We start from the raw sequence: 26,161 nt of genomic DNA on the forward strand, positions 1-26,161 counted from the left end.
AAAGTACAGAGTCTGGGTCAGCCACAGCCACAGCAACGTGAGGGAGGAAATCTCAAAAAGAAGAGTATCAGAGAAAGGAAGCTCCAGATTTTTTGTTTAGACTCTGCCTAAGTCTCTGGCTGAATGCTGAACCACACATGCATGGAACAGACTTTAAAGGAGCTTGAAGCTAAGGCTAAAAGAATTGAACTGAGGTGCTGCTCAACACAGGTGAAATAGAATTTGCAGCTTGAATCTAATAAAGTTAGTTGTCTGTTAAAACAAAAACATCATTATTTTGCAAATATAACAAAACTCAGAGTCTCTAAAACACAACATTTATGATGTGTAGAATGTAATCTAAAATTTTTTAACATACGAAAACCTGAAAAGGAAAAAGATAACAAATAGAAGCCAATCCTGTGATGATCTATTTGTTGGAATTACTGTAAAAGAACTTTAAAGCAGCTCTTATAACTATGCTCAGTAGGTAAAAGGAAAAGCCAATTGAAATGAATGAAAAGATAGGAAATCTAAGCAGAGAAATAGAAAATATTTTTTAAAAGCCAAATGAAAATTCTAGAACTAAAAATTGTATCTTAAATTTTTAAAAATTCCCTCTGTGACTTTAGTTGCAAAATGGAAATGAAAGAGAAATGAGTCAGTGAAATTGAAGGTATATCAACAGAAATTGTCCACTCTGAGGAAGAGAGGAAAAAAAAGATTTTTTTAATGAAAAATACATCACAGGCTTGTAGGAAAACCAAAATGTATAACATACATGTAACGGGAATTCCAGAAAGAGGAGAGACTGGGAATGTGGCAGAATAAATAATGGTTTGAAAACCTCCCAGATTTGGTAAAAGACATAAATGTAAGCTCTGTGAACCCTAAATAGGAGTAATGTGAAGGAAACTTCACCTATTCATGTTATAGACAAACTGCTATAAACCAAAGATAAGAGAAAATCATGAAAACAGCCAGAAAAAAACAACACATTACATATAGTGGAACAACAATTTGCCTCACTGTGGTTTTTTTCATCAGAAATTATGGCTGTTTCAGAGGTCAGTGAAATGACATCTTTAAAGTGTTTAAAGAAGACTCATTAGATTGATCAAGATGGCAGAGTAGGAGGTTGTGGAACTTACCTCCCCCCACGAACACATCAAAAATACATCTGTGTGTGGAATAATTCTTACTGAAAACTAACTGGAAACTGGCAGAAAGACTTCTGTACAACCAAGGCTGTAAGAAAGATCCACACGTAATCAGATAGGAAGGGAAGAAAAGTGATCAGGCTGGGACCTTGCCACTGGGAGGGGACTCAGAGGAAAAGGGAGATTACACAGGCAGAGACCTGCCCTGTGGAGTGAGCAGTTCAAGCCACAGATTGGGCATTCCACTCCTGGCGTCCTACACAGGGGAGACCAACCCCCTTGGCTGGTTGGAGGACTGCTGGAATTAACAGGAGGGCTGTGGAAAACTTAGACTCTGCTTGCACACCCATACCCAGAAACACACACACACACACACACATACACACACACAAGCTGGCTTGCCCCTGAGGCAGGTTGGAGAGGGCCGATAAAGGATCACTCTAGTGGCTGCCAGTTTCCTGTGACCATCTCAGTGTGTGCCTCGGCTCTGGCAGAGTGAATGCTCAAGCCCCGCTTGCTCCATGTTGCAACTCCCCACTGGAGCGAGGGCTGCCATGACTAAAGACAGAGCTTGGACCACCAAAGGCAACTTGGTCCTGGGGTGGCATCTGGGTGGGGTGGCAGTGTCCATTGTTGGTACTTACTTAAGTAGTGCATCAGAAGCAGCCCAGAACTCTATATAACAGCCAGTCCACCACTGCTCATGCCCAATATATGGAGAGAGTTCACATGGACCCCACTTGCCCTGCAGTACAGCTCCCCAGTGAGGTGGAGAGGAGGGAGAAGGACAAAGGGAACTTGGACCCAAGGCTGCCTATGAGCAGATTAAGGAAAACAATTGCAGATTCCTGCACAGGCAGCGGATTAGAGACAGCTCAGATATCTGTTGGAGGCCAACATTAGCCAAGAGCCAACACAGGGCCCCCTTGCATCAGCGCTGCCACCTCTGGAGCAAGGGTTGCAGTGCTTGAAGAATTGAAAGCACACACTTAACGGGAACAGAGCCAGCTCAGGACTGAATCTCAGGGCTTCTGCTGCAGCAACTTGAGATCCACTGAGCAGAGAGGAAGTCCTGCCTCACACGTAGCTTCAGCTCTAGCCTATCCATCTCCAGCCACACCCACTACCAAGGCTATAGCTGCCAACACACACTGAGGAAAAATGTGACTTGTATCCACATCAAATCCAGCTCTCCCACCAAAGGCACTGGGCACACACAGTCTGTATAGAGATGCTCCCACATAAGTACACCAGTTCAAGAATATCATACGTAAGTGTTTCACCAAAATTCATAGAGGCAGAGAATGTTCAGCAAAATGAAAAGGCAGAGGAACTGGTTTCAACTGAAATAAGAGAAAACCCCTGAGAGAAATAAATAATGAAACAAATAAACAATGTATCAGACAAAGAATTCAAAACGTTTATAATAAAAGTATTAGCTGGATTAGGGAAAAATAAATGAACACTGAAAATTTTTAACAAGAGTCTAGAAAATATGAAAAGACCCAGTTAGAAATGAAGAATTCAATAACCAAAATAAAAAACACACTAAAAGGAATAGCAGACTATGTGACCTGGAAGATAGAATAATAAAAAGTACCAGATAAGAACAGAAAAAAAATTTTAATGAGAAAAGTTTAAAAGATCTCTGGAATAACATTAAGCTTACCAACATTCACATTATAGGAGTCCCAGAAGGAAAAGAGAGGAAGAAAGAGATTGAAAATATATTTCATGAAATTATGGCTGAAAACTTCCCAAACCTGAAGAGAGCAACAGATACCCAGGTACACGAAGCACAGAGGATCCCAAACAGGACAGGAAGGAGTGACATGATGTATTCAAAGTGCTGAAAGGGAAAATCTTTCAACCTATGATACTCTACCCAGCAATATTATCATCTGGAGTCTTAGGAACGATAAAGGACTTCACAGAAGGCAAAAACTGAAAGAATTCATCAGTACTAAACCTACCCTAAAATAAATGTTAAAGGGTTTTCTCTAAGTGGAAAATAAGTAAGACTCTATAGGAAAGGGAAAATTCCACTAGGAAAGGCAAATAATACTAAGAACTGAGGATCAACTGCTTAAGTAAGCTAGTATGAAAATAAAAAGAAAAATTTGTAAAAGTAGCTATAACCACAATAAACAGTTAAGGGATAAACATGAAAATGTAAAAGATGACATCAAAAACACAAAACATAGGAGGGGGAGTAAAAAATATAGATCTTTTAGGATGTGTTTGAAGTTAAATGACTACAATTTAAAATAAGTAGATGTAGTTGTAGGTCAACATATATGAACCCAATGGTCACCACAAATCAAAAACCTACCATAGATACTCAAAAACTAAAAGGAACACAAGCATACTACTAAAGAAAATCATAAAACCACAAGGGAAGAAACAGAAGGAGAAGAAACGAAAAGAGAAGAACTACAAAAAACAACCAGAAAACAAGTAATAAAATGGCAGTAAGTACATACCTTAGTCAATGGACTAAATGCTCCAATCAATAGACATATCTGGCTGATTGGATTTTAAAATAAAAAGCAAGACCCACCTATATGCTGCCTACAAGAGACTCACTTCTGAGCTAAAGACACACACAGACTGAAAGTGAAGGCATGGGAAAATATATTTCATACAAGTGGAAAAGACAAGAAAGCTGGAATCTCAATACTCATAGCAGACAAAATAGATTTTTTAAAAGGGTATAACAATAGACAAAAAAGGGCATTATTTTATGATAAAGGGGTCAATAAAAGAAGAGGATATTATACTCATTAACATATATGCATCCAATACAGGAGCACCTAAACATGTAAAGCAAATATTAAAAGACATAAAGGGAGAAACTGACAGTAATACAATAATAGTAGGGGATGTTAACACCACACTTACATCAATGGACAGATCATCCAGATAGAAAATAATTAAGGCAACAGTGGTCTTAAATGGCATAATATACCACATGGACTTAATAGATAGCTACAGCACACTCCAAACAAAACGAGCAGAATACACATTCTTTTCAAGTGTACATGGAACATTCTCCAGGATAGATCACATACTAGGCCAGAAAACATGTGTCAGCAAATTTAACAGGATAGAAATTATATCAAGCATCTTTTCCAATAACAACTAGAAAACAATTACAGAAAGAAAAATGTGAAAAACACAAATACTTGGAGACTAAACAACATGCTACTGAAGAGCCAATGGGACAATGCTAAAATCAAAGAAGAAATAAGAAAGTACCTTGAGAAAAATGAAAATGGAAACACAACACTCCAAAATCTATAGGATGCAGCAAAAGCAGTTCTAAGAGGGAAGCTTATAGCAATACAGGCCTTTCTCAAGAAACAAGAAAAATCTCAAAAACCTAACCTACCATTTAAAGGAATAGAAAGAAAAGAACAAAGAAAGCTAAAAGTCAGCAGAAGGAAGGAAATAGTAAGGAACAGAAAGGAAACAAATAAAATAGAGACCAAAAAAAAAAAAAAATAGAAAAGACCAATGAAACCAAGAGCTGGTTTTTTGAAAAGATAAACAAAATCGATAAACCTTTAGTTAGGCTCACCAAGAAAAGGGAGAGGACCCAAAGAAACAAAATAAGAAATGAAAGAGAAGAAATAACAACTAATACTACAGAGATACAAAAATCATAAAAGAACTTTGTGAACAGTTGTCCAACAAATTGGCAGCCTAGAAGAAATAGACAGATGTCTAAAAATATACAGCCTGCTAACAGCATATCAAGAGGAAACAGGCAATTTGAACAGACTGATCACTAGTACTGAAATTGAATTTGTAATTTAAAAAAAACCTACTAGCAAACAAAAGTCCAGGACCAGATGGCTTCACAGGAAAATTCTACCAAATATGTAAAGAAGAGCTAATTCCTATCCTTCTCAAACTATCCCAAAAAATTGAAGAGGAGGGGGCACTCCCAGACTCATTCTATGAGGCCACCATTACCAAAACCAGGCAAAGACACTACAAAAAAAGAAAATTACAGGCCAATATCTTTGATGAATATACATGCAAAAATCCGTAACAAAATATTAGCAAATGGAATCCAACAGTATATAGAATCATACACCATGATGAAGTGGGATTTATTCCAGGGACACAAGGATGCTTCAGCATTTGCAAATCAATCAGTGTGATATACCACATTAACAAATGGAAGGATAAAAATCACATCATCATCTCAATAGATGCAGAAAAAGCATTTGAAAAAATTCAACATCCATTCATGATAAAAAACGTCATCAAAGTTGGATTAGAGGAACATGTCTCAACATAATAAAGAGCATTATGATAAACCCAGAGTTAACATCATATTCAATGGTGAAAAACTGTTGTTCCTCTAAATTCAGGAGTAAGACAAGGGTGCTCACTCTCACCACTTTTATTTAACATAGTATTGGAAGTCTGTGCCACAGCAGTCAGACAAGAAAAAGATATGAAAGACATCCAAAGTGGAAGAGAAGAAGTAAAACTGTCACTATGCTGATGACATGGTACTATGGATAGAAAACCCTAAAGTCTCCACCCAAAACTATTAGAACTAATAAATGAATTCAGCAAAGTTGCAAGATATGAGCTTAATATACATAAATCTGTTGTTTTTCTATACACTAATACTGAACTATCAGAAAGAGAAAGCAAGAAAACAATCCCGTTTAAAATCACATCAAAAAGAATAAAATGCCTAGGAATAAACTTAACTAAGGAGGTGAAAGACATATACACTGAAAACTATGAAACAGTGAAGGAAATTGAAGATGATACAGAGAAATGGAAAGATATCCCATGCTCTTAGATTTGAAGAATTAATATTGTTAAAGTGACCATACTACCCAAAGCAATCTACAGATGTATTGCAATCTGTATGAAAATACCCGTGACATTTTTCACAGAACTGAACAAATAATCCTAATATTCATATGGAAATACAAAAGACCCTGAATTGCTGAAGCAACCTTTTTGCTGAAGCAAAAAAGGACAAAGCTGGAGGTATCACCCTCACAGACTTCAAACTGTACTACAAAGCTACAATAATCAAAACAGCATGATACTGGCACAAAAACAGATACATAGATCAATGGAATAGAATAGAGAGCCCAGAAATAAACTCACACACCTACAGTCAGTTAATCTACAACAAAGTAGGCAAGAATATACAATGGAGAAAATAAAGTCTCTTCAATAAGTGGTACTAGGAAAACTGGACATCTACATGTAAAACAATGAGATCTGAACATCCCCTCATACTGTATACAAAAATAAAGTCAAAATGGATTAAAGGCCTAAGTGTAAGACCAGAAACCATAAAACTCATAGAAGAAAACATAGGCAGAACACTCTGACATAAACAGTGACAATATTTTTTAATCTATTTCCTAAGGTAAAATAAATAAAAGCAAAAATAAAGAAATGAGATCTAATTAAACAAAGAGCTTTTGCATAGCAAAGGAGACCACTGACAAAACAAAAAGACAACCTACAGAATGAGAGAAGATATTTGAAAATATGATCAACAAGGGGATAATATCTAAAGCATTTAAACAGTTCGTGCAACCCACTATCAAAAAAAAACAAACACCCAATCCCAAAATAGGCAGAAGACCTGAACAGACATTTTTCCAAAGATGATTTACAGCAGACACATGAAAAGATGCTCAACATTGCTAATTGTTTGAGAAATGCAAATCAAAACAATAATGAGATATCACCTCACACCTTTCAGAATGGTTGTCATCAACAAGAACACAAATAGCAAATGTTTTCGAGGATGTGGATAAAAGGGAACCCTTGTACACTGTTGGTGAGAATGTAAATTGGTGCAGCCACTGTGGAAAACAGTATGGAGGGTCTTCAAAAAAAACTAAAAACTACCACAGGATCCAGCAGTTTCACTCCTGGGTGTATATACAGAAAAAAAATGAAAACATTAATTCAAAAAGATACATGTACCCAATGTTCATAATGGCATTATGTACAATAGCCAAGATATGGAAGCAACCTGTGTCCATCAACAGATGAATGGGTAAAGATGTGGTGTATATTTACATATACATACACACACACACACACACACACACACACACACACACACACACACAAAATGGAGTATTACTCAGACATAAAAAAGGATGAAATTCTGCCATCTGCAGCAATGTGAATGGACCTTGAGAATATTATGCTTAGTGATGTATGTCAACAAAAGACAAATACTGTATAATATCACTTATATGTGGAATCTAGAAAGTAAATCAAATGAATGGATATAGAAAAACAGAAACAGACTCAAAGATACAGAAAACAAAGTAGTGGTTACCAGTGGGGAGAAGGAAGGGGGGAGGGGCACGTTAGGGGCACGGGATTAAGAGATACAAACTACCCTGTATAAAATAAATAAGCAACAAGGATATATTGAACAGCACAGGGAATTATAATTATTATTTTATAATAACTCTTAATGTAATATAATCTATAAAAATACTGAATCACTATACTGTATACCTCAAATATAATACTGTAATTCAACTATACTTCAGTTAAAAAATTAAGTATTTAAAGAAAAAGCTTTCAACCTAGAATACTATATCTAGCAAAAATATCCTTCAAAAAATGTTTTAAACTCTAAGAATTTATCACCAGCAGAACTGTACAAAAAAGTAAATGCTGGCAGAAATTTTTCAGCCTGAAGTGAAATGATACGAGAGTGGCTCATATCTTTACCAAGGAGCAAATAACATCAGAAATCATTTATATATCGGGAAATACTAAGAAAATCTAGGGCTTCCCTGGTGGCACAGTGGTTGAGAGTCCGCCTGCCGATGTAGGGGACACAGGTTCGTGCCCCAGTCTGGGAAGATCCCACATGCCGCAGAGCGGCTGGGCCCGTGAGCCATGGCCCTTGAGCCTGCACGTCCGGAGCCTGTGCTCTGCAGCGGGAGAGACCACAGCAGTGAGAGGCCTGCGTACCGAGAAAAAAAAAAAAAAAAACCTATCTTGAGCCCCCATTTTGCCAGGCTTTTAGGAAATTAAATTTTCTTCTTTACTGGAGCCCCTGTTCTCTTAGGGAGAACCAGGATATGAGAGACTTCTGTGATATCTTCAAAACAGATGAAAAGTCTGACCTTCAGTCTCTTTGTGGCCACTGCTGACATTATCTCTGCTATGCCCAGAGTTGTTCTTTGACATCTGAGATACTCTGATTCCTTGCCACTTGTGGGCTGCAGGTATCTTAGCTGATGTAAAAACCTTGGTACCTAGGAACAAGCCTCCCCACTTGCTCCTTATAACCATTTCCTCTGGGGACTTTCTGTTTCTTTAGGCACCTCAACTGAATGACATATGGTTCCCAGCTAACTCTTAGGGATAACAGACCCTATCTCCTCCCAAGTTAGAGGGAATCTTTCCAATCTGCCTTACCCTTTTTCTTTCTCTAAGATATGTGGCTTTCTTCTCTCCTGGCTCTTATCATAGGTGTTTATTAAACTCAGAGCTAACCTTGATTTTGGAGTACTTCCATTTTTAGTTCTGTAAAAATGCTTGAGATGAATAATTACCAAGGAAAGAGAAGTCCTGGATTCTTGCATAGAGCAGGAGATGGGGAAAATACAAGAAGATTACCAAATCAATGTCAATGAATTAACCTGATGCACTTCATAATTTGCTTATTTTAAAGTAATTGTATGCTACATATTCAAACAATGGAACACTATACAGCAATGAGATTGAACAAGCTAAAACCACATGCAGTAATATGGATATCTCACAAATATACTGTTGAATGAAAGAAGCCAGATACAAAATAGTACATACTATATGGTTACATTTATATAAAGTATCCAAACAAACAAAACTATTCTATTTTGTTAGAAGTCAGTATAGTGGGAACTAGTGCCTGAAAAGGAACACAGGGAGACCTTCCATGGTGGTTTTCTGTTTCATAATCTGTGTGCTAGTCACATGGATGTGTTCAATTTGTGAAAATTGTTCAGACAGTACATTTAAGCATTGTACAGTTTGTGTCTTACAAGTCAATTAAAAGTTCAAAAAATACTAAGTGTTTAAAGGGGTAATTTTCTTTAATTGCTTTGAAAAATGTTTTAAGGTCTAAAGAAAACTCATCTATTTTTCAACACAGATTTTTGCTAAATAAGTGTAATATTTGACATAAATGAACCTAGAAAATCTTCTGTTTATGAAAGGAGAAGACATCAAAGATTGTAAGGAGTTGTGAAAGATGAAAATTGGTCAGTGGCAAAAGAGATATAATGCACTTTCTGATTACCAATTCTGGGAAATTGCTTATGGAGAAAATTGCTAGGCTACAAAGAAACAAATTACAAATATTTGTTAAGTATATTTTTCTGGAACAAGAAAATAACTAGGGTTTCCAACTTCTTTGAGAAGATTAGAAACATGATTTTAAAAGCTAATGAGCAATAAGGCCATATAGAAATAAACTTTATTTTTAACTTTAAGAATTAAATGCAACAGTGACTTCAGCAGTAAAATTAATAATTAAGTTATTTAGTTGTTAATGAATTGATCTTAATTAGAGGATTATAGTAATTAAGAATAAGTTCTATGAACTCATTGGCTAAATTATAGTTCTGCCATATGTATAGAGAAATAAGTGTTTCTTTTCCTGACAACCAACTGGTTTCTGGGCCAAGATATTTCCATCGATGTGCCAGATTTCTCCTTAACCTCTTTAATCTCAAATGAAGCATATTTTCTATTTGCATGGCACTTAAAACTACAAAAACACTCTGAGATAATTAGCCCAGTTTTACAGATGTGGAAATCGAAGCTTATCGATGTTAAGTGATTTGCCCATGATGATATATCTTGCATATATTTTTGAAACAAGGTGTTTGGATTCCAAATCAAGTACTCTTTCCACTATCAGGGTACCACTTGTAAAAGAGCCATAAAGTAAGAAAGTGGGTCTGTCTTGGATCTGTCCAAGAGGTTTTAATAAAACTACGCTTAACTGTGTAGCTCTGCCTAATGGGCATTTTCACTTCAGGGTTCTTCAGAACACAGTCATGCCAGGGTTGCAGTTGTGTGCACCCACATCAATAACAACAGGTTGTTGATATTTCGTTTGGACTGACAATCTTAATTTGTTAGAAGTAAGTATTTTATGTGGTTTAATTTTGTCTCCCATTTTCTTTGATTGTAGTTCTCCAGAACAGAAGGACAGATGGCTCTCTCTCCTTCAGAGGTATTTTTTCCAGTATATATATATATATATATATATATATATATATATATATATATATATATATTTTAATCTTTAAGTTGTAGCTGAATGAATTAAATTTTTCTCTGCAGGGATGTGCCCCAAACTATCCCCCTTTGCCTTAGTAGAAATTGTTCATTTGCCTCAAAATAAGCTGTTTAGACTGTACACTAGCAACTACTTACTATAAATAATGTTCTGTTATTATGTGTATTTCTTTCTTACTAGGAAGGAGAACACTGAGGTCTGGTTAGATCATTCTAGACAGAAATTAGTCAGTAATCTCTCCCATCTCTTTCAGTGTCTCCAACCTACCATGTGGAGCTAACAGTTTCCTCAAAGCATGTATTAAGTTTCCATACATGGAGGTTTTCTGCTGAGGACCTCAAAATTCAATTATTTTCCCTACCTTTGAGCATTAAGACTAAAATGGTCAATTGAGATTCATCTCTTATTCCCATAGTCCTTCCCTGCTCTCCCTTCCCAAACATGGAGACAACCAAGATATATACTGCACTGGAGAGCTCAATGAGAAATAAAAGGCCATTGTTTTGGTTTGGTCTAGTAAAGTATTATGTATGCTCCTGTACTTATCACTAAGATTCTGGGCCTGTCCAGAGAAGGTAGGGAAGCTTTGAGGATAAAACACCATCCAGAGGTGCCTTAACCTGACTGTACTTCTCAAGCCTCAGTTGAAATGGATCTCCTCTTCTTTTTTGTGCCCATGCCTAATGTCCTGAGAATTTTTTAAAATTCTCTTCCAACCCATAATGTAATCTGACTTTGCTGAGTCTCTCCATCTGTCTTTTTAAAAATAGCATATAAGTATATTGAAAATATTAGCAAAATAGATTGATTTAAAAATAAGCCATTGGCAAAATCCATCTGACTCAGTGTTGTTTTGGGTTGTTGTTGCATTTGATTAGATACATCAATCTAGAGAAAGAGAAGGACTACCCGAAGAGCATTCCCCTCAAAATCTTCGCCAAGGACATTGGGAATTGTGCCTATGTAAGTGTTTCTAAGCCAGAAAATTAAATTCCAAGTCCCTGCATAAGGCAGAACACCATGGATAAAAAGAGAGACAGGCAGGCAGACAGACAGTCTGTGTATGTGCTGTGGAAGGTAGGCATTTAGAAATACCATTATGAGAAAGTGCATTTCCTGGGGTATCTGTGTATCTTTGTTCATATGAAAAGTAACCCTAGAGAAAATGAAGCAAGAGAGATTCATATTAATTACAGTATTTAACATTTACACTTGGAAAGAATATTGCCTGTCAGATGTCTCTTTCCTCCCTCTGGCATTAATGTTTCTCTGGATCCTTTCAGTAGCAGCTGCAGAGGCTTGTAGTAAAGACATTTCCACAAGGAGATATTTCCTATTAGTATTAAGCAAGTTTTTCCAACTTGTCACTTCTTAAGTAGAGAGTGGGTTTTGGAAAGTTCTTCATTCTTTGAGTTTTTAAGTATTGAATTCCTCAGGTTAATAAGTGGATGAACTGGGAAAGATAACATTTTTAATGGATCAGCATATTCTACCTCATGATTTTTATCATTTTGGTCAATGAAAATTAAGTTTGTTTAGCCCTAGTTATTGTGTGGAATTTTATGGCTGAAATATCATGCCAAGATGTTATTAATGATACACAAAATGGAAATGAATATTTTTATGATACTGTGGTTTGCCACACTTCATAGCAGCCCTAGATCACACAGAATAGTTTTGTGTGTGGAAAAATATGTACTACAAAACAGTTATGTTTTGGGCAAAAGTCATACAAATGTTCTGACATGAGTGCTAGATGTCATTGCCTGAGGGAAATGCTCAAATGTGTATGCTATGAGACTACAGACATCTTCTGTAGCAAAGTAAAGAGGAAAAAAGCACCACTGTTTTTCTGCCAGCTTTGATTCAGTTGTTATGGCAGTTGGTTACATTCAGGATTTTCATGGAAAAGCCCTTGAATTTTTTCCGACACTTTCAGTGTATGGAAAGTGTGTGCTTGAGAAAGGACTGGTTTTGGAAAAGAAGACGAGATTTGGTTGAATTGGGTGCTCTGTTTTATCACTAGTGCCCTAGTTAAAGTCCATGATGATATGACACACTGTCCTTTGCTCTCTGAAGTTGTTTCGTGGCAAGAGTCTCCTTTCAGGGAGCCCTGCTTGCAGAGTGATTCCCCCCAAATAGCAGTGCATGTATGAGAAGCATTCTTTATCCTTGGCCTCTGATTATGCACAACCTGTTAGTGAATTCTGCTAATATGGGAAAACAAATAGCCACATTCTCAGTTTTGTCTCTTTATTTTATTTGTTTACTAGCAAAGAACACTTATCTGCTAAAATTCATTTGTTTTGTCTACCCGAGAGGCATGCAGGAAAAAAAAAAAAAACATCCTATAATTATTATTTTGAACATATATACCTAATATTAAGAAAAACCATTATCTTAGAAACCAGGTACATTGGGAGTGATTATTAGTATTACAGGGTAGATCCTTCACTTTACAAAAGACTTTATAGAGTGTTTCTTTAAATTAAATGAAAGGGTTTTCAGACTCAAAAGAAAAAAGCAGAAGCCTTTCATTATATTCTATCTCAACTTAAAGCCCAGTATGTAAAACATCTCTGCCATTCTGGTAGAAGACAAACACTGAGCCTTCCCTGTTCATTTCTGAGATACTTTTGCTTAATCCTTGGAGCTATAAGGAACACCATTTTAAATCAGTTAACAAACTTGAGGCAATTTGTCATGTTAAGTAGTAGGCTTATAGAGAATAAATACTGTAATGGAGAGATAAGTGATGAGCTATCAGTAGATTTCACTTAGCTTTATTTTTAGATCATTTTGTTTCTGTTTATGTTACTTATTTGTGCCATTTAAGCCTTATCAGGGACACAGCACTAATTGCTCATTTATCCAATAATTATAATATGTAAAACCTACTCTATGTGCATACTAAATATTTCTTTTTTTAATTTTTATTTTATATTGGAGTATAGTTGATTAACAATGTTGTGTTAGTTTCAGGTGTACAGCAAAGTGATTCAGTTACACAGTACATATACATGTATCTATACTTTTTCAAATTCTTTTCTCGTTTAGGTTATTACAGATTATTGAACAGAGTTCCTTGTGCTATACAGTAGGTCCTTGTTGGTTATCTATTTTAAATAGAGCAGTGTGTACATGTCAATCCTAAACTCCTAATATTTCTTTTTTGATAGCATAGCATTGTCTTATATTTAAATAATGTCTATTTAGAGTTCAGTGAACTCTATAGATATCTCGGAATCTCGTTAATTCCATTTCTCTTTCTTGTGAACTCTTTATTTTTAGATAGTAATTTCTCAATGTAGTTTAGCATTTAGCATAGGGCTATTATAGATACCCTATTCAGTGGCAGAGTTGGTAACAGAACTGAGCTTTCTAAAATTTTCAATTTGTTTGCTAGGCCCATTGGTTTTAAGGCCTCTAAAGATTTCAACAACGAAAATCTCAGCAGCCACAGTGCCTGACATACAGAAAGTGCTCAATAAATAGTGGGGTTTTTTTAAAGATGTCTTTTGTAACCATTTCTTACTCTGATTTTACCTGAACTGACTTTACCATACAAAGAAATGAAAACCCACACTGTGAAAACAGTACTCAGAAAGAAATAGAAAGTAATCTAATGCTCTCCCTTTTTTACTGCACAATGCTTAGTGGAAATAGTCATGGACATAATGCAGAGGACCAACCTCACTGATTATTTTTGTTTGTTTGATTGGGAGGGTGGTCCTGTCTCTCTGAAATATATTTATTCTTTTTATTTCTGGCTTAAGTTCTTATATTTTTGAGTCATATATTCTTTATTTTAAGAGGAAGAGATGTTTTATTAAAAGGCATAATATGGAATGAAAGTAAATTATCAAGGGTTTGTGCTCTACTTAAGTTGTGCTTTACTCTGTCAACACTTGAAATCAGGATTTGCCTGTGGATAATCACTTGACAATAATTATTTGTTCACCTGTTTTAAAATTCTTTATTTATAGCTATATTTCTTATTTCTTTTCTTTCCACAGTCTAAAACTATAACAGTAACGAATTCAGATACAGCAAATGAAGTTATCAACATGTCACTGCCAATGCTAGGGATAACTGTAAGTTACTCTGCTAGATATTCTTAATTAAAAACAAACTTTGATACTTTGATTCTTATAAATATTATCCCCTCCATCATAAGACAGCTGATTATTAGAGATACCAGTCATATTTTGTCCCCAGAAATGTAGAAAATAAGGACAGTAAAGTTTTTTATTCTTTTTGAGGGTTTTGTTTTGTTTTGTTTTGTTTGTTTGTTTGTTTTTGCAGTACGCAGGCCTCTCACTGTTGTGGCCTCTCCCGTTGCGGAGCACAGGCTCCGGACGCGCAGGCTCAGCGGCCATGGCTCACGGGCGTAGCTGCTCCGCGGCATGTGGGATCTTCCCGGACCAGGGCACGAACCCATGTCCCCTGCATCGGCAGGCAGACTCTCAACCACTGCGCTACCAGGGAAGCCCTGTTTTGTTTTGTTTTTAATTGAAGTGTAGTTGAATTACAACATTGTTGGGTTGGCCAAAAAGTGTGTTTGGTTTTTTAAGTAACATCGTATGGTAAAACCCAAACTAACTTTTTGGCCAACCTAATAGTTTCAGGTGTACAACATAGTGATTTGATGTTTTTATAGATTATACTGCATTTAAAGTTACTATAAAATATTGGCTACAGGGCTTCCCTGGTGGCGCAGTGGTTGAGGGTCCGCCTGCCGATGCAGGGGACACGGGTTCATGCCCCGGTCTGGGAAGATCCCACATGCCGCGGAGCGGCTGGGCCTGTGAGCCATGGCCGCTGGGCCTGCATGTCCGGAGCCTGTGCTCCACAACGGGAGCGGCCACAACAGTGAGAGGCCCGCGTACCGCCAAAATATATATATATATATAGGCTATATTCCCTGTGCTGTACTACATCCATGTATCTTATTTATTTTATACCTAGTAGTTTATACCTCATAATCCCCTTCACCTATCTTGCCCTTCCTCCTACCCTACAACTCATTGGTAACACTAGTTCTCTGTATGTCTGTTTCTGTTTTGTTATATCTGTTTGTTTGTTTTATTTTTTTAGAATCTACATATAAATGAATATATACAGTATTTGTCTTTCTCTAATCTATCCATGTTGTTGCAAATGACAGAATTTTCATTCTTATTTATGGCTGAGTAGTATTCCACTATACATATACACAAACACACACACACAAATACACACACACACCACATATTCTTCATCCATTTATCTGTTGACCAACACTTGGGTTGCTTCAATATCTTAGATATTATAAATAATGCCACTGTGAACATTGGGGTGTGTGTGACTTTTCAAATTAGTGTTTTTGTTTTCTTTGGATATATTCCCAGGAGTGGAATGGCTGGATCTTATGGTAACTCTATTTTTAGTTTTTTGAGGAAACTCCATACTATTTTCCACAAGGGCTGTACCAATTTACATTCTCACCAACAGTGTACAAAGGTTCCCTTTTATCTACATTCTTGAAAATATTTGTTACTTGTGATTGTTTTGATGATAGCCATTCTTAAAGGTGTGAGGTAATATCTCATTGTTTTGATTTGCATTTCTCTGATAATTAGCGATGTTGAGCACCTTTTCGTGTGCCTATTAGCTCGCCATCTGTAAGTCATCTTTGGAAAAATATCTATCCATGTCTTCTGCCATTTTGGGATTGGATTGTTTGTTTTTTTGATATTGAGTTGTATGAGCTGTTTAAACATTTTGAATATTAACCCCTTGTCGGTCATATCATTTGCAAATATCTTCTCCCATTCTGTAGGTTGTCTTCTTGTTTTGTCAGTGGTCTCCTTTGCTTTGTAAAATCTTTTACTTTGATTAGGTCTCATTTCTTTATTTTTGCTTTTATTTGATTTGCCTTGGAAGATAGATGCAAAAAAAAATATTGTTACTGTTTATGTCAAAAAGTGTTCTATAAAGATGTTAAAAAAAAAAAAAGTGTTCTGCCTGTGTTCTCTTCTAGGAGTTTTTTGGTTTCCAGTCTTAACATTTAGGCCTTTAATCCATTTTGACTTTATTTTTGTACATGGTAGGGGAAATATTCTAATTTCAGTTTTTATGTGCAGCTGTCTGGTTTTCCCAATGCCACTATTGAAGAGACTTTATTTTCTCCATTGTATATTTTTTCCTACTTTGTTGTAGATTAATTGACCATATTCATCTGGGTTTACTTCTGGGTTCTCTATTCTGTTGCATTGTGTCTGTTTTTGTGCCAGTATCATACTGTTTTGATTACTGTAGCTTTGTAGTATCATTTGAAGCTAGGGAGCATGATACCCCCAGCTTTGTTCTTTTTTCTCAAGAATGCTTTGGCTATTTGGGGTCTTTCATGGTTCCATACAAATTTTAGGATTATTTGTTCTAGTTCTGTGAAAAATGTCATGGGTATTTTGATAGGGATTGTATTAAATGTCAGTTGCTTTAGGTAGTATGGACATTTTAACAATATTAATCCTTCCAATCAGTGAACATGAGTTATCTTTCCATTTATTTGCCTTATGTTTGGTTTCTTTTATTAATGTTTTATAATTTTCAGAGCACAGGTCTTTTGCCTAGGACAGTAAAGTCTTAATATTAGCTTAATATTGAGTGCTCTTCTTCCACTCCCATTTTATAACCTGTGTGAACTGAAAAGCATAATAAGATTAGACTATAATTTTAGAGAGATAATAATATGCATTTTAATTTTATATGCTATACATATACAGTTAGGGAGTTTTTTGGCATAAAATTCTCCTTTCAACCTCCTTCCCCCCTTCTCACTTGTCACTATATGACTATCCTTTCCCTATCTCCTCTCCTGGTTCTTCCTCCTTACCTAATTATTCACTTATCCCAAGAGTCAATCAGTCTTAGGATGATGAATTCTGAAGGATCTGCTCTACAGTAGAATTTTTACATAAAGAACATATAGCTAATAACCATATTCACTGGCTGCAGGTCCAGAGGATAAGGTAGATGGTACCTCCTATTGAATCTGTAAATTTAAAAGTAAGCTTTGAATTAGATCATGGATTTAAAGACTTTTAGTATGGATACCACATTTTCCCCAGTTTTGCTTTTAGCTTCTGCTTCTTTCTGTTTCATGGGGCAATGATGAGTTTTTGAAATTTTATTAATAGGGAAGATTGGAATGTTTGAGGATGAGGTAGGGAAAAAGAATCAGAAAGTTCTCATGTCCTCCCTACCAGTATATAAAAACCACACAGTAGGTACTTGTATTAAAGGGAATGACTTTCAGAAGGATGGAACTAAAGGAAGAACTTGAACAACACCATTTCTTGAGTGAGATTCTCTATAAGTATGAAAACATGGTGTTACTAAGATGTGACATAACATATATATAAGATATGCCATAGTCTTAACTGTATTTCAGATTGCTTTTACACATTGCTATTATAAGCCCTTAAGAACTCAGGGCAACCACAATTTAGAATAATAGATCTGATTTATTTTAGTGAAATTTAATAATATATTTAAGATGTAAATAAATATATATGCACTGAATAAAGCAGGCACCTCTGCATTGATTTCTAAGCTTATATAATTATACATTGGAAGAGAATGAGTAGTTTAAGGGAAGGAAGAGAGATTAATTAATGACATGACTCATTTTCTTATTTATGCTTTCCTTTTGGATAAAGTGATCAATCTCATCATACCAAAAATATTTCTGTTCAATATAGTTAGGAATTGAGGCTGTTTGGCTGTATTGTTCTAAGGGATTATTAAGGTGTTTTCAGACACTACCAAAAAAAAAGAAATGATCATTGTTAGATTGCTCTTCCTGTTTGCAATACAAATTTTTTGACTAGGGGATAGTGAAGGAAGTGACAGAGTAGGGGAGGGTATTGGGAGGGGTAATCTCCTAGCCAGGACCCTCCATTATAAGGTCAGGGTCCTGATTTTTAATCAGAAGGTAAAGGCAAGAATATTAAATATTATCAGTCTGTTGTAATTTCATTTAAAACATTTTTGCTTTATCTTCTAGAGGATACAGCAAAGTCTGTATAATTTAGTATTATTTCTTTCAAGTGGGAGTTTCAGTATTGCTGGGTTGTAGTTCTGCTAGTGAACAGTTTCATTGTTCCCCATAACTGGGCCTATTCTGTAGACAGAATTCTTGTCCTTTCTGTCCCTAGGCCTGGACTTGCCCAAAATAAAGCCAGTGTGGATTGTGCCAGCTACCTGTCTCCTCTCCTCAAAGCCCGTTGGTCATTCTTCTTCCACTCAGAAGCAGCTAAGCTAATAATCAGCCTTTGAGACTTTACTTCTTCATCACAGACACAGCAGTGTAGTGGCTTTCTGGATAACAAGGTTGTCTTTGCAGGGACATGTTGGAGATTAAGTCCAATATTCTCTGAGAAGTTTAGAGATAGCAGAAGGCAGGACTCTGAAGAAGATAGATTTACCTTTTAGAAAACCAGGAAGTTTCTGCTTACTTTGTAAAAAGGCATATATATGATTACATATTCTGTGGGCTACCCATAATAGTGAGGGCCTGATTCTATTGCAGTTCATGGATCTCTAGTCATCCCTAGGGAAAAAGGGCAGGGTTCCTTAGTCCTCTGTTGGGGATTAGAGAGGGAGAGATGGTTTGTAGGAATCAGCACTGCCATCTTCAAAGGCCATATCCACCCCCATGAACCTGAAAAGCATTTATATTGTCTCTGTTCTTTCTTTTTTGCAAAACATAAAATTGCCAAAAAAATAAGTATCCTCATTCATTTACCAAATGTGAAAGAATTATTGTTAATTCTTTTATCTCCAAGGGCTCTGAGAGAGAGTACCAGTTATGGGTCAATTCTGGCAAAGAAGAGGCACCATACCCACTTATTGGTAAGTTTCTATGAAAATATAAGATAGGATTGATTGTGTTTTAATTATAATTCTAAATGTCTCAGAGAATTGGTCATATGGTCCTAAATTTCAATACTATTAAATATTAATCTTCTATAATATTTATATATTAATTTAATAAATATCAAATATTTCCTATGTGCCAGACAAATAATATCTCTTCATTCAAGAAGCTAATGGTATAGTTGGGAAGAGAAATGTAAATTTTCTTCTTTTTTTTCCACTTTACAGAAGCACTATCTTGTCAACCTTTTTAATTTTTTTCCAAAATAAAGCAATATGTATTGGTATTCCTTTTTCCCTATATATTTATTTTTCATATTTAGTTTTTGAATTCCCTGTTCCCTTTCCTACCTACTACTTGTCTCTATGGAAGACTATCTATAATCCAATCATGCCTCAATCTATCAATATCAGTGAGTATTTAACACCTGCCCTGTGCCCAGCACTTTCCTAGCCATCATAAAGACAATGAAATTAAACCATTTAGATTCTTAGTCTTCACTGACTAACTTAGCAATAACTACTACTTTACTAACTACTTTGCTACTTCTCTAGCCAAATTTTCCAGCATTTGTTTTGAAGAATTAGTGGCAAATAGGTTACATCTTCACCTTATTTAAATCATTTAGCTAAAAAATATTCTTGATCAGTGAGGCCCTTCAGTGGGGTTAACAGAAATAAACCAATTACAATAAGGGACAGTATCTGTAGCAGATCTTGAGATGATGACATTGATGATTGATGGTGATGATGATGATTTCTGTTAATAATTTTTAAATGCTTACTATCCTGCCAGAATTGGGGAAAGCATATCATATGAGTTATCTCATGGAATCCTTTCATTTACCTGTGAGATCACTACTGTGTAATTCAGGTTTCAAATAATCTGAATAATCTAAAACCAAACTGTTCTATGAAATGTATATTCTCAGACTTAAAGTAAAGCAAGTCATTGTGCACATGGCTGGGGACAAAATTCACTGCATTTCCAGTTTCTTAATGTTGTCATTTTTGTAAAAGTCAATGAGCAACAATTAAAGCTGTGTTTAAAAACCGAATGAGTACATAAAATAATTGTTTTAATAAAATATATTAATTTAATTAAAACTATATAGATGGTAACTCTCAGACTTAAACAGCTTCAAGCTCATTTCTAACTCTCACTAAAAAAAATACATGGGACACGGGACATGATTGTTACTTAGCAACAATTCTCCATTGCATATTTTAACATGCCTTGTAAACTTCAGTTGTAGATTAGCTATTGGCTATTTTGCTAAATTGATTTTGCTTTATTGCTGTCATAGAAGTCCTTTTTTTGCCTTAATCCCTGAAAGTTGCTGTAGTACTTGATGTTAATGGAACATTGACATTGTATGCCTATGCCAGATGGAAAGGAAATGGAAGAGTTCACTGAATTACATTCAGTGATAAATCAGGAATAGAAGAGAATTTACCCTCTTTAAAATGTAAACTAAGTCTATGGCATAATGGTACGTGAGGATTAATTTAAAAAATAGAATTACTTAAGAGTACTAAAGAGCAAAAAATCGTGTTGCAGTCAGATGTCCAGGGTTTAGTTTTTCTAGTTTGAAAATTCCTTTTTGAATCTTGTCTCTTTTTCTGATACCCTGCAGTCTTCCTTCTAATTATTGCTTATGAATAACAACCTCAGAGGACAGTGGTGGGAGGGAAGCGTAAATCAAACAAACCAGTCCTAATGAGTCTTGAGTAACTCTAATTATATAACTAGTAAACAGTATAAAATGTCTTTTTCAGAAAGATATCTTGTGTTGAATAATTGTAATAATAGTGATGCTTGAAATATATAGTTTTCTGCCCTTATTATTTAAATAATATTAACTACTAATGTTTACTTATTTGATCCTTATAATGCTGTGTGGTAGGTAGGGTAAATATTTTAAATCAGAGGTCAAGGATTGGCCGAAGATTTGCAGATACAGTTAGTGTCAAAGGAGAAACTAGAATACCTTTAAATATTCTCAGATGTGAACATAGGAAGAGTCAACATTATGCAACTTAAAGACAATCTGTGCATTCCCAAACAAGATATTCTTTAAAGATTTTTTTTCCTCTTTGATTTTTTTTTCTCCCCTCTCCAAAAAAAAAAAAAAGACTACTCTGGTTGGGCTGCTGCATTATGCACTGGTCTCCAACTGTAAGAGTGTGCATGGTGATCATTAAGTCAAAAAAAGGATTCTTTATACCAAAAGTCCCAGGAGCAAATTGCAGTGCATTCCAGTATGTAGCACACACGCTCTTGGTGTCAGTCAGCCTAAAGTCTATGTTTAGATTTTTTCTCTGTGTAGGGCATGAATATCCCTATGGAATTAAAATGAGCCATCTTCGAGACACTACACTCCTGACGCAGGGATCAAAGGATTCCCCCACACCTTCCAACTTCCAAGAGCCCTTCCTCATGGAACAGCTGCCCCGAGAGATGCAATGCCAGTTCATCCTGAAGCCCAGCCGCCTGGCTGTGGCCCAACAGCTGAGTGGTGAGTTTTCTCCTCCCTCATAGAGACTTTTTTTAGCAAAACTTTTCATTCCTGAAAGCAAAGTTTTCAAAGTTCTTTGCCTTTATACAGACAAAGACCCAAACTTCCAGCCAGATGAAGTATTTTTTCTTTTGAATTTGCTAAGTGTTTTGAAAGGAAAGATGGAGTTTTAGAAGATGGTTTTATAAATCAGCAGTAGGAGTGACTGACTTATAATCAGCAGTTACTGACTGCAGTAGAGTCTGTTCCTTCTTTCTTCACTATTCCTTCCCCTTTAAGCTATGCCCACTGCAGAGTCAAAGGCACCAGGCAGTGCTGCAGGTGCTTCAATGATTTCTTTGTACTGTAATACATTGCATTGTGTGTTCCCCCTAAATGGTCACATTATAAAAAGGAGGCTGTCAATGATGGGTGTCAGGAGACTCTGATGCCCTACCTGGATCCTGGTACTGGTAAGTATGTTAAGATTAAGATGATTTCCACAGAAATCTCTCCTTTGTCTACTAATCTATTCTGATCCCTGTGAATGTAACCATCCCTTATCCACACCATAATAAAGACTCCAGAATGATAAAAGTGATATTCAACATAGGAGGACCATCATTAATTACCTTAACCCAAGTTTGAGCTTTACGCCCTCAGTCTGAGAATAGATTGTGTAGAAAATAGAAGAAAATATATCACACCAAAAAGTGTGAGTGGGGTAGTAGAAAATTGATGCTGAATTTTTGTAGCTGCTTATGTCAATTTGAACAAACTGGGGGACCCACTGAACAGTGGCCATTGTTTTATACTCATCGCCCCACACATGCATGTCCAACCCTGTCACTTTCTGTTGATGACCTAGCCTCACACTTTATCCTTTATTGAAGTCATTGGTCAGGACTCCCTAATCTTGCTAACACCAGCTATAAAAACTTATCTTACATTTGCACTAGTCCTCCTCTCTCCTATAGTGGTAAATTGAGGTTTTGAACCCTAAGGCTATTTACTCACATCTTTGGACCATTTGGGAGGGGTATTATAGAGATGTTATAGTTTTCCATCCACTAAAATGTGAGGCAGAGAGTTTGGTCTATTTTGTTTACTGCTATATTCCCAGCACCTGGAACAGTGTCTGAATATATATAAAAAAAGCATCCAATAAATATTTGTTGAATTAAGTTATTAATAGGTCTGTTGTTAGTATTCATTAAAGATATAAAGGGAATGTTGCCTTTATAATTAAGCTGAGGAGAATAATATTTTACTCTTCTACCTTTATACTCCTGTTTTTCAAAATTGTTTCTCTGGGTCCCTTGTCAATAAAATAAAATAAATGTATTTTAATTAATTGGACCAAAATAATCAGAGATCAAGAATCCTAAGGGTTTTACCCAATTTTGTCAACGACCTGCTTATTAAATTGTAGGCATCCTCTACTTATTAATCCTCTGTTTCTCCCTGTTAAAAGTTAAGATAGTAATGGTTGCAGCTGTAAGATGATTCATGATAAATGGGATCAGGGATGGAGTAACTATAGACCAATGGTGACAACCTACCTGTGTAGCTAAAAAATTAACAGATGAAGCAGTTTTGTATTTTTTTAATACAGGGGATTTTGGTGAACAACTGCTTTGGAAACCACTGACTTAGATCAGGGATCAACAGACTTTCTCTGTAAGGGACCAGGTAGTAAAATTTGCAAGTCAGCAGAAAAAATTGAGGCTATTACCTAGGTACTTATAACGAGAGAAAACAAATTTCCACAAATTTTTCACTGATGATGTTCAATATGTAGTAGTAACTGAGTACCGTTTTATGTAATACAGATATACTAATGAGAAGAATTGAATTCTTTTTCGGAAATAACATTTTGCTTAATTGGGGTTCAAAATTAGTATTCCTATGATAATAATTGAATGCAAAATGTTCTGATCTGTAATGAGATTTTATATATTTCATGATCTTTGAAAATATCTTTTCACACAGATAGGTACTGCCAAATACTAATATATCATTCTACAAGCATATAATTTTAATTGAGCATATTCCTCTCTTTGGAGGCATTTATAGAATTTTGTTAGATTCCTCCTTTGATATTTGCCTTTTGGCATGTCGTTTCATTGCAAATTAATCACTTCCAATTGAAGGTTAGGTAGAAGTTAAAGGATTTTGGAATATGGAAATTTCTTTTTGCACAGTTCAGTTGCACAAATGATTTTGAAACATAGAAAATTCCTTTCACTTGCATTAAGGTTGGTAAATACTGCTGGAACTGTAGTTTGAGCCCAGGAAATACATCTGCTATAAGTTTTTATGGAAATGGAGATCTTGCTTCTTGTTTTAACTTTAGACAGGAGGAGAAGGGTAAAAGTAGCTTGACATTACTTGTCCATTAAATGTCTTAAATGTCAGATTAGTGTTTTCATTTTCTTCAGATAATTATCCAGAAATGGAAATGCTGCATCCCATGGTTGTACTATTTTTAGTTTTTTGAGGAACCTCTATACTGTTTTCCATAGTGGCTGCACCAAATTACATTCCCATCAACAGTGCACATGAGGTTTCCCTTTCTCCACATCTTCACCAACACTTGTCATTTTTTGTCATTTTGATAATAGCCATTCTAACAGGTGTGAGTTGATATCTCATTGTGGTTTTGATTTGCATTTCCCTAATGATTAGTGATGTTGAGAATCTTTTCAAATGCCTATTGGCCATCTGCATTTCCTCTTTGGAAAAATGTCTTTTCAGGCCCTCTGCCCATTTTTTTAATCAGGTTGTTTGGTTTTTTGCTATTGAGTTGTATGAGTTCTTTATATATTTTGGATGTTAACCCCTTATCAGATACATGATTTGCAAATATTTTCCCCCATTCAGTAAATTGATTTTCTATTTTGTTGATGGGTTCCTTTGCTATGCAGGGGCTTTTTAGTTTGATGTAGTCTTTTGTTTATTTTTGCTTTTGTTGCCTTTGTTTTTGGTGTAAAATCCAAAAAATCATTGCCAAGACCAGTGGCAAGTAGCTTACTCTCATGTTTCCTTCTAGGAGTTTTAAAATTTCAGTTCTTACATTCAAGTCTTGATCCATTTTGAGTTATTTTTTTTGTATGGGTGGTCCAGTTACATGTTTTGCATGTTGCTGTCCAGTTTTCCCAATACCACTTATTGAAGAAACTATACTCTCCTCATTGTATGTTCTTGGCTCCTTTGTCATAAATTAATTGACCATAAGTGCATGTGTTTATTTCTGGGCTCTCTATTCTGTTCCATTGATCTGTGTATCTGTTTTTATGCCAATATCATACTGTTTTGATCACTATAGCTTTATAATATAGTTTGAAATTAGGAAGCGTGATGCCTCCAGCTTTGTTCTTCCTTCTCAAGACCACTTTGTCTGTTTGGGGTCTTTTGTGGTTCTATACAAATTTTAGAATTGTTCTATTACTGTGAAAACTGCCATTGGAATTTTGATAGGGATTGCACTGAGTCTTTCGACTGCTTTGGATAGTATGGAGATCTTAACAATATTAATTCTTCCAATCCATGAGCGTGGAATGTCTTTCCATTTATTTGTGTCTTCTTCAGTTTCTTTCATCAGTGCCTTTCAGCTTCTTGGTTAAATTTATTCCTAGGTATTTTATTCTTTTTGGTGTAATTATAAATGGGCTTATTTTCTTAAATTCTCTTTCTGATAGTTTGTTATCAGTGTATAGAAACACAACAGATATCTATATATTGATCTTATATCTTGCAAATTGACTGAATTCATTTAGCAGTTCTAAAAGTTTTTTTGGTGAAGTCTTTAGAGTTTTCTGTATATAGTATTATGTCATCTGCAAATAGTGACAGTTTTACTTTTTCCTTTCCAATTTGGATACCTTTTATTTCTTTTTCTTGCCTACTTGTTTTGGCTAGGACTTCCAATACTATGTTGAATAAAAATGGTGAGAGTGGGCATCCTTGTCTTGTTTCTGATCTTAGAGGAAAAGCTTTTGACTTTTCACCATTGAGTATGATGTTAGCTGTCATATATGACCTTTATTATGTTGAGTTACATTTCCTCTATTCCCACTGTCTTGAGAGTTTTTAATCATAAATGAATGTTGAATTTTGTTAAGTGTTTTCTTTATCTATTGAAATGATCATATGATTTTTATCTTCTTTTTTGTTAATGCAGTGTATCATGTTGATTGATTTGCAGAATATGAACCATCCTAGATTTATTCTCTAGAATAAATCCAACTTGATCATGACATATGATTCTTTTAATGTATTGT

The 26,161-nt window shown here is 35.5% G+C and overlaps 1 protein-coding gene across 1 annotated transcript in view; it reads left to right on the plus strand.

The window, feature by feature from the left end:
* Positions 1-26,161, plus strand: part of ARHGAP20 (Rho GTPase activating protein 20) — a 147,455-nt gene that overhangs the window by 97,694 nt on the left and 23,600 nt on the right. The window contains exons 5-9 of the mRNA XM_029208693.1: positions 10,351-10,392; positions 11,337-11,421; positions 14,475-14,552; positions 19,290-19,356; positions 21,711-21,899. Of these exons, the coding sequence (XP_029064526.1) occupies positions 10,351-10,392; positions 11,337-11,421; positions 14,475-14,552; positions 19,290-19,356; positions 21,711-21,899 (461 nt within the window). The remainder of the gene's footprint in view (positions 1-10,350; positions 10,393-11,336; positions 11,422-14,474; positions 14,553-19,289; positions 19,357-21,710; positions 21,900-26,161) is intronic.

This window comes from Monodon monoceros, unplaced genomic scaffold (genome assembly GCF_005190385.1).
Source record: "Monodon monoceros isolate NGI ecotype Baffin Bay Population unplaced genomic scaffold, NGI_Narwhal_1 Super_Scaffold_7, whole genome shotgun sequence".
NCBI classification, from domain to species: Eukaryota; Metazoa; Chordata; class Mammalia; order Artiodactyla; family Monodontidae; genus Monodon; species Monodon monoceros.